General features: G+C 33.5%; 1 protein-coding gene across 1 annotated transcript; it reads right to left on the bottom strand.

Moving 5' to 3' along the window:
- On the bottom strand, positions 7,835-8,473 carry LOC104701051. Its single transcript, XM_010416681.1, has 2 exons — positions 8,260-8,473; positions 7,835-8,140 (listed from the first exon to the last, which is right to left on the bottom strand). The coding sequence occupies exons 1-2, from the start codon at positions 8,432-8,434 to the stop codon at positions 8,010-8,012; spliced, it is 306 nt and encodes a 101-aa protein (XP_010414983.1). The 5' UTR covers positions 8,435-8,473; the 3' UTR covers positions 7,835-8,009.

Genomic DNA, 16,615 nt, shown 5'->3' with positions numbered 1-16,615 from the left:
TTGAAAGACCACGACCCGCTATTGAGTACCAGATTGAGTGATTCCTATGATTGGAATCGGAATTGAACGCGACCATCATCTAGTATCCGCCCAACACAACCATCTACAAATCCCCATACGCGGGGCATTTGGCAAATCAGAGCGCGTAAATTATGCTTCTATGGGTTCACTGGAGTAACCACCAAAGAGTAGCGGTTAATGTTAACCGCTCGGTCATAGAATTCCGGTGGGAGAGGTATTGGGATGTCATCAATACCCAAGTCAAGATCTTGAACAGATTTTCGGAGAATCACTCATTGTAAATGTGAGAAGGTGATTGATAGAAAAGCATGAAAGGTGATTGGGAAATTGTATGAAGAAAAGTCGAATATATAGAGACAGCAATGGCGATTTCCTGAGACGGTTGAGTTCCGTGAAATTGGGGATGGAATAATTGTCGTAAATTAACGATAGGACAAAAACGCCAACTGAAACATCCAAACAGGATACAACATTTCTGTCGGTCGGAAAGACACTCCTAAACAGAGAAAAAACCGGTGTTGTCGGAAGTTGGTATCACAAGAAAAGTCGCCTCTGCAGAGAGGCGCCATTTGGTTTAGTCACTCAAATTTCCTTATTTTTAACATTTTAAACTATTTTGACTTATTGAAACTATAATTTTCAAGTAATAAATATTTTTTAAAAAAAGTTATAAAACGAGATTCCATGTAATGCCCTAACGTCCAAAAATCAGAAGAACAAGAAAAAAAACAAATTAGGGACAAACTGGTAATCTGATTGCATAAAAAGACGTGGACCTAACATAACCCGGACTAACATTATTTGGATAGTCGATAAATGATCAGAGTTTCCATTCAGTGACTTCTCACGACACCTGTAAGCAATTTGAAAGGATAATTAGGGAGAAAGAATATTCAAATTAATCATAAATAAGTTGTGTATTACCGACATTAAGTACTTACCATATCAAATATTTTCGACATTTAAACTCCAAATCCCAAAATCAAATATATTAAAATCCGAAACTTACTCCTTTCCGAAACTAACAAAATCGGACTCTATCATCTCCACAATCTATATATACTTTTTTGAAGTACATTTTAGGTTCTACCCTTTTATTTGTACTTATTTAAAAACTTATTTACAAAGTTAATCCCTAAATTTTTTTCAAAAATAGCATTACTTCAGATTTTGTTTCATAAATATTTTACATACCATTCCAACTAAAAAAATACAGCAGAATCAATATGAAAACATAAACTATGATATATTTAACCACACATCTATTGTGTATTGAAGATGTTGTATCTCTGAATCTTTTGCAAACAAAGAAAACAACAATTTGATTCCGATTTTGTTTTCCAAAACCTGTGAGTTTTGATTTTTAATGTAAGTAGAACTTCGATTCATATTTATTTAAATAATATAACTAATATATATAAACTTAATAAAATTTTAAAATATTACGAATATATAAAATTAAAAATTTTAAAATACTATATAATATGATTATAGAGTAGATGGGTTACAAAAAGGACATGTTGGAATTAATAAAATATCATTTTATTTGTGCTAACACGAGTTAAATTCTCATTTTATTATTTGTCAACACTATTAATATTAGAATATTTGACATATAAAAATTAAATTGATTTAACTAAGATTGTGTAAAATAATTAAATTGTTAGGAAAAATATGACTTAATCATAGTGTATAAATGACTTACTATGTATTTAGATCCCTTATTTTTTATTATAATAATTAAAAATCAAAATAGAATCTTAAACACTAAATAAAACAAATTAACTATAAATATAACAAACAAAAAAATTAATATAAACATTTATCATTACAAAAGGTTGGAAAATTTAATTATTACTCTATTTGAAAAATAGTTAATATTTAACAAACAAATACAATATAAAATATAAATAATAATAAAAATTATATGCAAGCCTCAATCAACATACATTTCAGTCTCGTAAGTAAGAAAGAATCATCAATTAAGTTTCCGTTTTGTAACAATTGCAAACTGTATTTGTTCTGTTCTATAAAGAAGACGTAGTTGGATACGTATGATCTGATCTGCATCTATATTCTGGGTATAACATCTCTAATCTCTAGTCTCTAGTTTGGGCCTTTCAGAGTTCCAGGTGTTGTTAGGATATGATAAGCCATTCTTAAATTGTCTCTTTTGTTTCCAAGGGATTTAATGTGATTCTCGAGCATGTTTTGAGGGCTAATTTCAACCCAGGGGGCTGCACAAAGTACTACATCACTTTTTCTGCTAGAGAGTCTGACTCTCCTCATGCACCTCTACTTGAGTATCAAGCTAAAGTGGCTTGGTCTGCTGGCATTACTTATCCCATCCTTTGCAGACCCACTTCTCCACCAAAAATCGGTATCTCAACATGTAGTTTTGTAAATTAAATGACTAGAATAGAGACACCATTCAGTGAAGTAACCACACTTCACTAAATTATATTATATCTACTTCTAGGGTTTGGTTGACACATCTGATCTTCTGGTTTTGTCTTCTCGACATGGCAAACATTATTTGTGAGACTCTTCTGCTTAGCTTGATTGTGGACTGTATGAAACAATGTAGCTTCTAGACTAGGTTAGACGATGAGCACTTAACCACTCTGATTGTTATCTCGTAAAAATGATGGCAACGGTGCATAGAGATATGGCTGGTTCTGTCTGTTTCTTTTAGCCTACCAACTTATTGTTAACATCTGATTTTGCTGTTTTTTTTTTTTTTTTTTGCTAGTTGAAAGAGATCAAGTGAAAGAGGTAGCCGAGGTGATGGAAGAAAGCAGTTCACAAGGCTGCTTTCTTTAACGACTCTACGAAGTAGGATTGTGTATATTACCCGGATCTTTAATTTCTGTGAATGTGGCTTAAGTTTATCTCGTTGATTGAGATCATACTCCATTTCTTTCACCTTCACTTCTTTCTTCAGCTCCTTCACGACGGCTTCATACGGCGCCACTGCCTATCAGCATTTTTTACCGGAGTCGCTGAATCAGATCTGAGAAGTTACCATGTTCACCATCTTCCTTGTTTCTTCTTCTTGCTAAACCTTGTTCATACTGAAAATGATCTCGTATTATATTTTAGTATGTTAATATCGAAATATTTTAACGTCGACTTACATTCCAACATGTAAAGATTAAGAAAAAATAAACAACTAAATCTCAAAAAGGAAAATAATCTATTTGAGTAGTAAATAAAATGCAAAATGAAATGTAAAATTAAAACTTTATGTAATTATTTCTAAAATAATTTTTTTATCGTAATTAGATGTATATACTGCATGTGTATACAAGGTATTTAATATTTATTATAATTATCAAAATTAGTCAGCAAAACATAAGTCTAACATCTATGATTTGGTATAGATTTAATTTTGGTTTGATCTTAAATCTTACTAAGTGAAATAAACAGACCCGTTTTTTTTTTTTTTTTTTTTTTAACATCCTAATAACTAGTGATCTTTTACTCACTAGCAATCTAACCCCAATCAATAACAGCATATAACACAAACAATTTCAATAAACCATTAACGAATAAATGAATAACATAATGCCAATTCCAGCAACAATCCAAAACATAAAACAAAGTTGTTGAACCAACAATCCTAACATCCGTTCTAGACAACCAAGTTCCACTCTAACATTCTATCAAAGAAACAGAGCAAACAACTGAGCCTCTAAAACATTCTCCTCTTCATAGCAACGATCACACTTTGCCCTTATTTGCGCCACAACACAAAATAGAAGCGTAAGTATTACCAGAAATACTTTGTGAGGCAATACTCCCATCTACTGGGCTAAACACAAAAACAATAAGATCTCTCATGCCACAATCAATCAAACAATAACACAAACCAGTCAACACAGAGCAAACACATCATCAGCCGCTAATGTAGGTTGGTGTCGACCGACACCCGCCATGTGACACCTGGCGAAGGGTGTGTCGACCGACACACAACTTGCATCGACCAACACACGCACAGACCACCTTGCGTCGACCAACACACGGCAGACCACCTTGCGTCGACCGACACACTCCTTGTGTCGATCGACGCATGCTTGATATTTCACGAAATCCCTAATTGCATCGACCGACACCTCCACATGGCATTGATCGATGCTCGTAGGTATTGTCACGCCGTCCTCATATTAGTGTCGACCGACACACTCCTTGTGTCGATCTACACTCATGCCGAGCATCGCTTCTCTTTGATCAGAAACTCCGAATCTCGCCTCCAAGCTTCTCCCTTTCGTCCCACACGACTTCAGGGACAAATCTAAGCCTCAGGAGTCACAAAAAACGCATAGAACTCACAAGCAAACAATTACATATCACATAAAATCACAGAAACAGAGATCTTAGCTTAGATAAGGCATGGTCATGCACTCACCTTAGGCAAAACAGAGAGATCTCACCAACAATGACGAAAAACACACCACCACAAGCTTCTCCTACGTTCTCAGCCTTAGAACTCCAACCTCCAAGCCAAAAACTCACAAAACCAGGGACAAAAGCTTATGGAAACCTATAGGAAACTCACAGGAACTTTGATAATCGCTTTCTCTCTTTTCCACACAAAGGAGGCGACAAAAATAGGTTTTCGCAACCTACAATCATCGATTTCAAGACTTAAATACGATCCCCAAACCAAACCAACTCAAACCAAGAAATCAAACCGAACACCCGACCGCACATTGTGTCGATCAACACTACAAGCTGTGTCTATTGACACCGATTTTTGGTTCGCGGGTGTTACGTATGTATTTAATTTCATATCTATTTTGGTTTGATGTTTTTTTGGTGGATCCAAATTTTTTTTTAACAAAGAGAAACCAAGATGAAATCCATAAAAATATGAAATTTTACCAGTAAAAATATTTACAAATAACCAAGATGATTGATATTGTAGTAAAAAATCCATTTAATTTAAAGATGCGGTAAATAGAACCCATAAGGTTAAACTTAGAAACATAGTGTGGGGAGCAGCAAAATTAGAAACATCGAGATCACCATTGGAGGCTGCGGCAAAAAAGCATTACTTAGCGCAATTCAACAAGTTTGGATTAGAGGTTATACTTAAGTGATTTTCGAGGGAGATTGTGCAATCTTAATCGACAACATAAATGGATTATCAACAAATGTGGCTATCAGAAACATAGGCATGGAGATTATCTTGTGGGCATCCAAGTTCAAATATGTTAAATTTGTATATGTTCGACGTATTTTTAATGAAGCAGCTCATGTTTTAGCACGTTACGGTTGTATACATTGTGAATTCTATTCTTGTTTTGTTGATATAATTGTATAGTTGTTTCCAACATTGTATCATCCAAACACTAATACAAGCTAATGCAAGCAATATTTTGACAAAAAAAAGAACCCATAAGTTTAAACATCATATTCACATGATTAAGAAATTAAAATCAAGTATGTAACACCCAACCACCACCTTTTCTTAATGGGCCCCATGACCTATCCTTATCTGTCGTTGGTTTGTTATGTCTTTGAGGTTTTAAAGACTTATTTATCGACCATACAAATAAACACATGATCTTATTCCGTATTCTTTCCACTCTACACGATTCAAACGATCACTTCCCAGAATGTCACTCATCCTCTCCTTATGCACCACCATATCTCCTAAAACCACTAACAGATCACGATGTCCTCGTTTTGCATCAAGACTGTCACCCATAATGGCGTGAGCCCTCTTGACTCCTCACTCATTTGGTTATGGCTATAACACCAATTGTAACTCGCCGACCACCACCTTTCCCTAATGAGCCCCACGTCATGTCTCAGCTGGTTCTTTACGTCCGGGAGGCTTTTAAATACTTGTTTACTGATCCTACAAATAACCACATGATATTTCCTCGTGTTTTGTCTTCCTTAGCACGATTCTGGTAATCAATTCGCGGAAGGTCACTATCCTGGAATTACTCCTACATAAGCACCCTTAACTATGGTCTCTCAGGAGGTTTGATCGGAAAGATAAGTGTATTTTGGGAACATAGGTGACAAAATCAATTCTTTTAAACTTCTTCGCATGCACCACCATAATGCTTGAAATCAAGGTGTTAAAATTCACCCCAATAACATATCGCAAGGTTCTCGTTGCGCACCAAGACTATCACCCCCGAAGGTGTGACCCTTCTAAACTCCACAATCTTCTAGGTTTGGTTCTGATATCACTTGTAACGCCTCGATCGCCACATTTCCTGAATAGGTCCCACATCTTCTCTAATCCCGGTTTGACAACCCGTCCCGTGACCCCATTAGCCCACCGCTAGCTTGCCACCATGGACCCCGAGCTGGACCTGCAGATCAATTGGTGACAGCTTTTCCAGTGGGAATGTTGTTAAAGAGTGGGGACCAGGGTTCGAGGAACGCCTGGCGCACCAATAACCTACTGGTGGATTTGGATATCCACAATGAGGGGTTAGGATTGATGCCCTGCAGGGCATCAATCCTAACCCCTCATTGTGGATATCCAAATCCACCAGTAGGTTATTGGTGCGCCAGGCGTTCCTCGAACCCTGGTCCCCACTCTTTAACAACATTCCCACTGGAAAAGCTGTCACCAATTGATCTGCAGGTCCAGCTCGGGGTCCATGGTGGCAAGCTAGCGGTGGGCTAATGGGGTCACGGGACGGGTTGTCAAACCGGGATTAGAGAAGATGTGGGACCTATTCAGGAAATGTGGCGATCGAGGCGTTACAAGTGATATCAGAACCAAACCTAGAAGATTGTGGAGTTTAGAAGGGTCACACCTTCGGGGGTGATAGTCTTGGTGCGCAACGAGAACCTTGCGATATGTTATTGGGGTGAATTTTAACACCTTGATTTCAAGCATTATGGTGGTGCATGCGAAGAAGTTTAAAAGAATTGATTTTGTCACCTATGTTCCCAAAATACACTTATCTTTCCGATCAAACCTCCTGAGAGACCATAGTTAAGGGTGNACGGTGGGCTAGTGGGGTCACAGGACGAGTTGTTACACCCGTGGTCCCATCTTATTCGGGAAGCTTTAAATACTTGTCTACCGATCTTACAAATCACCACATAATCTTTTCCCGTGATTTTTCCTAACTCAAACGGTTTTGGCAATCACTTTTCAGAATGACACTCATCCTGAAACTATTTCAACATAAACATGCTTAACTGTATAGTTCTTAGGTTTGACCAAAAAGATAAGTACACCTTAGTTACATAGATAACCAAATATATTATTTTAAGTCTCTGTATGCTCCACCATATTTCTTGAAACCAAGGTGTTACAGTTCACCCACACTAACAAATTGCAACATCCTTGTTGCGCACCAAGACCGTCACCAACGATGGTATGAGCCCTTTTGATTCTACACTTATCTAGGTTCAGCTATGAGACCACTTGTGAACACCCCATATTCCATATTTCATTAATGGAACCTACATCCTCTCTCGTCCAATGGGGGCATTCTTATTCGATGACATGTTTGTTATGTTAGGGAGGCTATAAAGACATGTTTACCGACCCTATAAATCACTACATGATATTTTCTCGTGGTTTGTCATCTTTCGCACTGTTGTGACAAACTACTGCCATATAAGCATGTTTACCTGTGAATTTTTTTCAAGATGTTTAACCAAAAAATAAATGCATTTTGGTGTATAGTCAAACTAATTTTTTTCTCTAAACATGTATATATATATTTTTTTTCCAAGATCCAAAAATCCTACAAGCATTTATGTATATATATATATATATATATAAAAAAAAATCTTTTTCATACTTAATGAGTATTATACCATCAGATTTATTTCAAGAAAATAATATATTTATTTATTAGACTTTAGTATGTTTATATAGAATCTTTCCATGCCAATTACAACCCCAACATGTAAAAATTCAACAAAATAAACACCTAAATCACAAAGAGAAATGCATAATAAATATTCCACAAGTCCATGACTCCTAGGTCTCAACAAAGTCATAGATGAAGATTCATCAAGGGTGGGTAACCGCAACTCTTGTTACAACGTTCATGGCACGCATTGTCTGTGCCACAACCAACATCGCAGTTCCGGTAACATATGACACGTTGGTCTACATCGTTGGTCCCTGTAAACATCATAAATCATAACCATAATTTGTGAATTGAATCAAAATCATACACTGAAAACAAAAAAATTACTCATAACTTTCTAAACTATGAGACCTGGCTATATCTATTTGCTTACTTTTGTCAGAAGCAGTACTGCATCGAAGGACACATTTAGAACAAGCCTTTGTGCTCATCCCTTTGTTCGCACAAACATACTTGCAGTCTGTTTCACGACACTCAGTCAGCGTTTTTGCTCTCACGCCCATTATTACCAAGGCCATCATCATCATTATCTTGATCATACTCGACATTTTCCTTTTTTCTTTTTTTTTTGTTTATTATTATTATTATTATTATTATTATTTTTGCTTGGTACAGGTTTATTAACTTTTGTTTCAACAGATCAGATTATATAGAGTTCAATATGTTTGATGATACTTCAACACTCCAAAGATTTTATTTACTCACTTGCCACACGTGTCAAATATATTTAGAAACAAATTTCCATATCTTCACTAGTTTGATTTTTTAAAGACTATAATCTAAATATACTAATCATGGTTGGATTTCTATCTAAAATTACGTATTTCCATTTTTTATAATTAGAAATGAAATAAAAACATTAGTGGTAATATATCTTTTTTTTGGGCAGAAGTATAGCAATATTTCAAATTAATCACAATAGGAAAAGATGGATTTTGTATATATATTGTTTTTTGATAGCATATAAAATTCATCCATTCAAACTAGATACAGACGATTTTCCAAAGCATAGAACCAATCTCTAATAGTAGAGCTTACATTGGAAAAAATTATTTTTTACAAAGTTTTGACACATGTCAAATTAAATATATATAAAATAAATTTTACATCTTCAATATACATTCATTTTTGATACAATAATCTAAAAGTAATAAAGATGGTAGATTTGTTACCTTAATAGTAATATTTTTCATTTATATAATTCTAATTAAAATAAAAATATTTAAAATAAAGTATTGCAATATCCAAAATTTATAACAAAAATCAAAACATGGATTTTGTATTATTTATTGCCAAAATACGAAGAACTAGGATCAGACCCACGCTACAGCGCGGGAGAATATATATAAATATAATATAATTTGTAATAAAAATTATATATAATATAATTTGTAATAAAAGTAGGAATATACGAAAATACTGTAAAGAATTACATTTCTAAAAAAAACATATTTAGAGTATATTTTTAATGAACCAACCAGTTAGAGATTGCATTTGTAAAAAATACACATTCAAAGTATATATTTAGACAAACCAATCCCTAAAAGATTGCATTCGTAAAAACATGCATTTGTAAAAAGTAAAAACACACTCACAATATATATTTGGACGGACTAACCCGTAAATATTGCATTCGTGGAAAAATAAACCTTAACCCGCTCTACCATATGATTGTGAGTTTCGAAAACCAACTCGTGTACACTTAAAAATTCATGATAGTCTTATATATATATATATATTAGATTTGATTAACTTTTAAAAAAATATGTTATAAAGAAGTAAATTTTAGAATATTACACATAATGTAAATCTTTATAATATAGGATTATAATACAATAGAACTTTAAATCGACCATATCGACTAATATTTTCAGATCATTTTTTCTATTAATCTAGAGTTATTACATATACATGGTCATTTTTTGTAGTTTAAGTAGTAAAATACATAATATATATATATATATATATATATATATATATATATATATATATTTTTTGTTTTGAACAACCAAATACATAAAATACAGTTTAAGAATTAAAAATTTGAGTTGAAATTTGATTTAGTTAATATTTGAAATAGTTTAGTTTCTGAATAAAACATTGTATGTAAAATAATCAAAATTTGTTTCATTCATATAACTTATCACATTTTTAACTTCTGAAAATTTTAAATTGAAGCTTCAGTATAAAATTATTTATACTAAAACCCTCGGATTATATTGCATTTGTTTTTGGCTATGTACTTTCAAATGCAAGTTCTGAAATATTAATCTTTACCTTAATAGTATTTGTTATACGTCAAATATCAAAAGAAATTAGCTATCAAAAATTGAATTAGTTTAATCAAAATAAAAGATTGGTAATCTTAATGGTACAATATTATCGTTAATGTAATATTGATTTTAATTTATTCTATATTAGTTAAGTTTTAACCCATATTCTTGCGGACAACGATTTCTTCTAGATTCTCATCAGTGTAATCGGCCAGCATAAAATTTTTTAATATCTTTAATTTATCTACTTAAAATGTGAAACTTTGTGTGAAATCTGAATTTAAGAAATCACTTCCCTTGTAAAGGAAGGTATACATTGTTGCACAAGTTTTATTTTAGTTATGTATATATATGTATTAGAATATAATAAATCGAGCTGGAATATATATTGGCATACAAATGAAATAAGTAATGGTTCATACAAAGCGTATGACACAAAAGTCGAAACCAAGTAGCAACATTTATACAAAGCTTAAGAGTTACACAAAAATCGAAACATAGTAGCAAAGCCATTTGGAAAACTTAATGGAGAAATGAAGCAAAAAAAATGTGGAAGGTATAACGAATTCAACCTAGATGACTAACATATATTTATAGGTAGACATATACATATTACTCGATTAGGGTAGATTTTAAGGTATATTCTCCTAATTTCTGAAATTTTAACCATAATTAATTTGGTAATCAAATCTTGAAAGGAAATATTTTTGGATTTTGTTAATTTGGGATAGTATTAATGAGATTTTCGATTTTGCAATCAAGTAGGGGACTAAAATTTAGGTACAGTTTGAAAGCAAATATCTTTGTAACTAAATGATATTTCTATAACTCAAAATTGCGTAGTAAATGTTCCAAATTATGTAGTAAATTGTACTTCTATAATTCAAAATACCATAATTATAGTTTCCGAAATTGAAGCGTTGTCGACTAACATAACACAAATTTATGTTTGTTTGTTCCCTAAATTACAGGAATCAAAATATTATCGTAACTATATGGAAAATCTATTTAAGTTTTCATTTAGTATTTACGATATAAATATAAAATAAATAACCCGATAACCTATTTATAATGCTACGAATATTTTTCACCGAAACCGACTCCTATAATTTCGGGTTATTTCACCGAAACCACTTTTGTACTTCTCTTTTACTTATATAGGGATGTGGAGATAATTTCTTTTATATATATAAAAATTCCCTAACTAAAATAGTGGAAAAATTTGGTTAAAAATTTTCTGTTTGAAAACATATTAGAGGAAAATTTTTCAATCAATTACATGGTTTTTGTTTTCTTTTTAATTTTGCAGTATAGCAATAAAGTGTATCAAATCAGTAGATTATAGCAACATATCATATCATGCTCTCAAAATAGATATCACGGTTTACGGTCACAGTCGTCAAGACCTAGTTCTAAATCTCACGGTTTACGCTGACCCCGTGTGAAACGACCCGACCAGTTTTTAAATAATAATAAAAATAATTAACTAATTAACTAGTGGTCTCATACCCACTAGCCACCTAACTACAATCAACCAAAAAGCGGAAAATAACCAACAGATACCATTAAACCAATAACAACCATGTCATAAAGCATAACATCATCAATCTAGCAATGCTCTACTTACTCAACTATAGCAACCTAACAGAAGTCAGACAACACATCAATGAGCCACTAGAACATCCTCCTCTTCATCACCTTGATTCCACGATCAGACTTTACCTTTATCTCTAAGCATCAAACAACAATCAATAACCAAACAACAAACCAGACAAGTGCATCGACCGACACCAACTGGGGTTGCATCGACCAATACAAGGTTCACTTGCATTGACCGACACTAACATTGCATCGACCGATGCAAGCTTGACATTGCACAAAATCTCTAATTGCATCGATCGATGCCTCCACATAGCATCAACCGATGCTCCTAGGTCAAACCGCGTCGTCCTCGCATTGCATCATCCGACACATAAAGTGCATCGACCGATGCACATGCCGAGCATTATTTTTCCCTGAAGCTTCTCACCGGATCGTCATCTCTAAACCACCAAAACACATAAACCAATGCCACAAAGAAGCTTCCCAAAGCCTCTTGCCACTCCACAACGTTCTAACAAGCCAAATAAATACATAAACAGGCAAAATCAGAGAAATATCAAGCTTAGATAAGCCATGGTCATGCACTCACCTTTGCCAAGAAGATTTTGAACCTCAAACAAGAAGATCTACACTCCTAGGAAGCTCCTACAACGATCCCAACTACAGATCTCTACAGGAACAGACTCAAATCCCTAAAAACTTTCAAGAACACTCAATATTTTCTTTCTCTCTTTCTTTTTCTCCAGAAACGGCCAAACTCGACCAAACCCTCGAGTTCTTCCTTTTATACACGATTTCAGGGTTTTCCTAACCCCAAAACGCAACGCTTAACTTAGAATCGTTCATGAAAACCAACCTTGCATCGATCGACACCACCCTTGCATCGATCGATGCACATCCTAAACCGAGATTCTGGTTCGCAAATGTTACACCGTGTAAGTTAGTCTTCAGCTTAGTTTTCTCTTCCAAGTCCACAACAAAGCTCTGATTTTGAACTCAGATCCAGAAATGGATTTGTCTTTCAATTTCAATTCTCTGCTGCAGATGAAGTTGATTCAACTGGTTTGTTCCTTAGGAAGTCGAATTGTATCTTTGGAGGTGGTTCAACGGAATTACGATAAGTCCAAATCCCAACTATCTCTCTATTATATAAATACTTCCCCACATGTTTTGATAGAAAAATATTGACCATTTTTGCATTTTCGACATGCATGGATAATGTGCATTACCAGTGTCTTGCGTTAATGGCATCTTATTCGCGTTCACCAAGAATTCTTCTAGCCTGTCTACAAACTCCGGCTTCACCATTCCATTGGAATCTCTATGTTTATACATCCACTTTCGACAAATATAAATCTCGTGAGACATATTATCTCTAAGGTATATAAAAAAGAAATTCTAAATTTGAAGAGAATATTTTAAGATAGCGTTTATTTTGCAAGAGAGAGAATGTGTATTTTCACTTACTCACTTGTTCATCCAAAAGTCGGTTTATATAGGCATACTAATCGGGTTGCGTTGCCTTTACGTGTAATATTTTCCTCGCAAAAAGTCGGTAGAATAATAAAAAAACGTGGGTCACATATCCCTATATTTCGTCTCAAGTTTGGCGCTAATTTTTGACAAAAGATTATTCGTTTATTAGTCGCAAGACTTGCGTCTGCTTTATGATTCGGTTTGGAATTTCAGTACTAAGAAAAAACATACTTGCGTACACAAATTAACTTATGCATAGATGAAAATATAATATACAATACATTATGATTGTTTTGATGGACCCTCGAATCAAATCATATAATGCTGAGAAACTGATATGTATATATTTTACCATGTTTAACCATAGTTTATTCACATCTTTTGCATGGTTTATTAGCTTGTTTTGTTACTTTTATGTAGTTTAAGGTCTGTTTGTCCATTAGAGTAGGACTTGCATTGCATTTGCATTGTTTCTTGTTTAAACAGGTGATTTGGACTCAAGGAGCATGGAAATGGAGCTTAAGAGCAGTAGAGTGCAACCAGCGAAGCAGATAGAGGCTGAAGCAGGATGGAAACCAAGGATTGGAGACCACTCGACATCACACCCGGAGACACTCGACCGTGTGCTGCTGAAGGACTCAACCAGTGAGAAACAGAGGAAACAAGGACTCGACCATGGCCACTCGACCGCTTGTGGTCGAGCACATCAAGCCGCCTCTCTATTTTGTCTGCTAGCTATTTTAGGGTTTCCCTCTTGTCCTATATATATCTGTTGTACCCTATGGCCGCCCACAAGTCACTTTAGGTCAGAAAAATATTTGTAGCCACCAAAAAACCTAGTATTTACCCTTTTTCGGGTTTTTAGCACTTTTATAACATTTTCCTCTTTTATTATTGCTATTGTTCCAGCTTTTTCTCCAGATTTTCTTACCTTGTAACTCTCATAACTTTCTGGGTATTAATAATATGAGTTTGTTTCTTTATATAAAGTTGTAGTTCATCATCTCATCTATCTTATCATGCTAGTTTTATCATTTTCTGGGTTTATGTTCATCATCATCATGTTCTGTTCATTTGAGTAGTGAGTTAGGATTCTGGAGATGGATTAGGCTGGTTTAGGGCTGTGATAGTTTGGAATGGTCAAACTTGTTTGATTATATGTCTCTTCTGGGTTAGATGTGCTCTAAGCTGTTCTTATATCTGAGAGGGGAAGATCATATCCTAAGCTTCCTTGCATCATACCAATGTTAAGGTTGTTAGATAAAGCTAATAATTGAGATTATCATGCTTATCTCAAGAGATTGGTTGTATAAGGTGATTTTTGGCAAGTAATGGTCTGATTCTTAATGTCTGTTTACTATGGTTTCACCAATGAGAGTTGGGTTAGGATGTTACTTTAACTTGATCACTTCTGCCATGAGAGTAGATTAGTGAGTCATTAAGATCATTTTCTAGAGATAGCTCATGTTTGATTGAGGTTTGTTGACCAGTCTAGATAGCCACAGCTTGAACACCAGCCCATGAATCCATCTCTCGAAGCCTACTTTGTTATTTGATTGTTTATTATCGCATATTATCTTGTTTCATTGCATTTGTTTCTGTTTTAAGTTGTCAAGATTGCATCTTTTACTCGTATTGTCCTACTCGACCTGACCACTCGACCACACACTCGGTCGAGTGCTTGATCGAGCACCTTCGGGTTGTTCAATTTACTTTTTGTTTCATTTCAGTTTACATTCTGCATCTTCATTGCTTTGTTCACTTACATTCAACATTGTTTACATTTGTTTCTTTTGCATTCAGTTCCTTATCAAAGCATTTTACTTTCTGCATTTACATTTATTTCATCAAACTGTTACATCAAAACCACTTTCATATTTGGCTTAACTTGAGTCACTGTTTATATCTTGATTGCATGCATATCACACACTTTATGGATTGACATCTCTTATACTATAACTGCATAAGAGTATTGAAACCTCATGCACCTGATCATCATTGCTTATGTTTGTTTGATTCTGCATCATTCATTCATATTCATACTTACTCACACACCACACATTATGCATGTTTCAGAAACCATTTTACCACTTGCATAACCATCAACATTTCAACACATCGCACTAGAAGAACAATCCTCCAATCCGTTATGCTTTAAGTTAATGTCAACTAGAGGAAGAAAAAGAGGTTTATTCTCCACGTGCCCAATGGTGACTTCGTTAGCTTCGTTATCGTCAGAATTGAAAGAAGGAGGATTGAAACAAATCTCTGACGGTTACCATCTTTTTTAACTTCACCGAAACAACGACCACAGAATTTCATCTGTTAAATTTTATAACCAAATCATATATATCGCTTAAAACTGTGGAATTAAAATTTAACATCATTATATGATTCTTTCACGCATATAAACGTCCGTTAACCCGCTTAAAACTAACGATTATATAAAAGAACTAGAATATGGCCTGTACTAAAGCATTGGTTGAAATTACTTTTGTTTATTTTGTAATTTTATTCAAACATTATTTGATTATTTTACTTGTTTTAATTTTTTTATGAATGAAACGCTATGCCTTATATGTTGAATAAGACTTATAAAAATAACAATTATTTTGTAAGATATATTCTAGTAGATCTAAATTTTACTCACGGCATACCGTGAGTTAAGTTGTGTTTTTTTAAAAATTATTTTTTATTTGTAAATTTCTATGATTTTTTTAGTGTTTAAAATTATATATTGTATTTTGATTGTTAATTATGTGACTTAACCCATAGTGTATCGCATATTAATTTTAGAACTAAATATGTAACATATGTTTGTCAAAATCATCTTGACCGAGAAAACCTACCAAACAATATTATTTCAAACTTAAATTTAATCTGAGAAATCATATTTTTTGAAATTTCAACTCGTGCCCTAGCAAATAATCATATTTCTTAGTATTCTTTCATATTATAGTGACATATTATTTACCCATGCTATAACAAATCAAATTAGAGTGTTTATAATTTTTAACTTTTTGATCTATCATATATTTATGATATTCTTTAAAATATCAAATTAAAATATTTTAAAATATTTCAAAATAAATTATTTTAAAAGTTTATTATAGTATATAAAATTATACGACTTAACAAAAGAAATATATGAAATTGAATTTAAATATTCAAATTTTGACTCGTTACTCCGTTAAAATTTTAGTTGAATAGATTTTTTTTAAAGAATAGTATTACTACAGCTTGAATATTTTATAGATTGAACAACTTTTTTTTCTATGAATATGATGTATTTTGGTGAATGGAGATGTCAATGATTTATACCAAAAGTTTGGAAGTGTGTTAGGTAAGATCTTATTTTGTTTGCTTAATCGAAAATCA

The sequence above is a fragment of the Camelina sativa genome, chromosome 7, assembly GCF_000633955.1.
Source record: "Camelina sativa cultivar DH55 chromosome 7, Cs, whole genome shotgun sequence".
NCBI lineage: Eukaryota > Viridiplantae > Streptophyta > Magnoliopsida > Brassicales > Brassicaceae > Camelina > Camelina sativa.
This window is presented reverse-complemented; position numbering and strand designations above follow the sequence as displayed.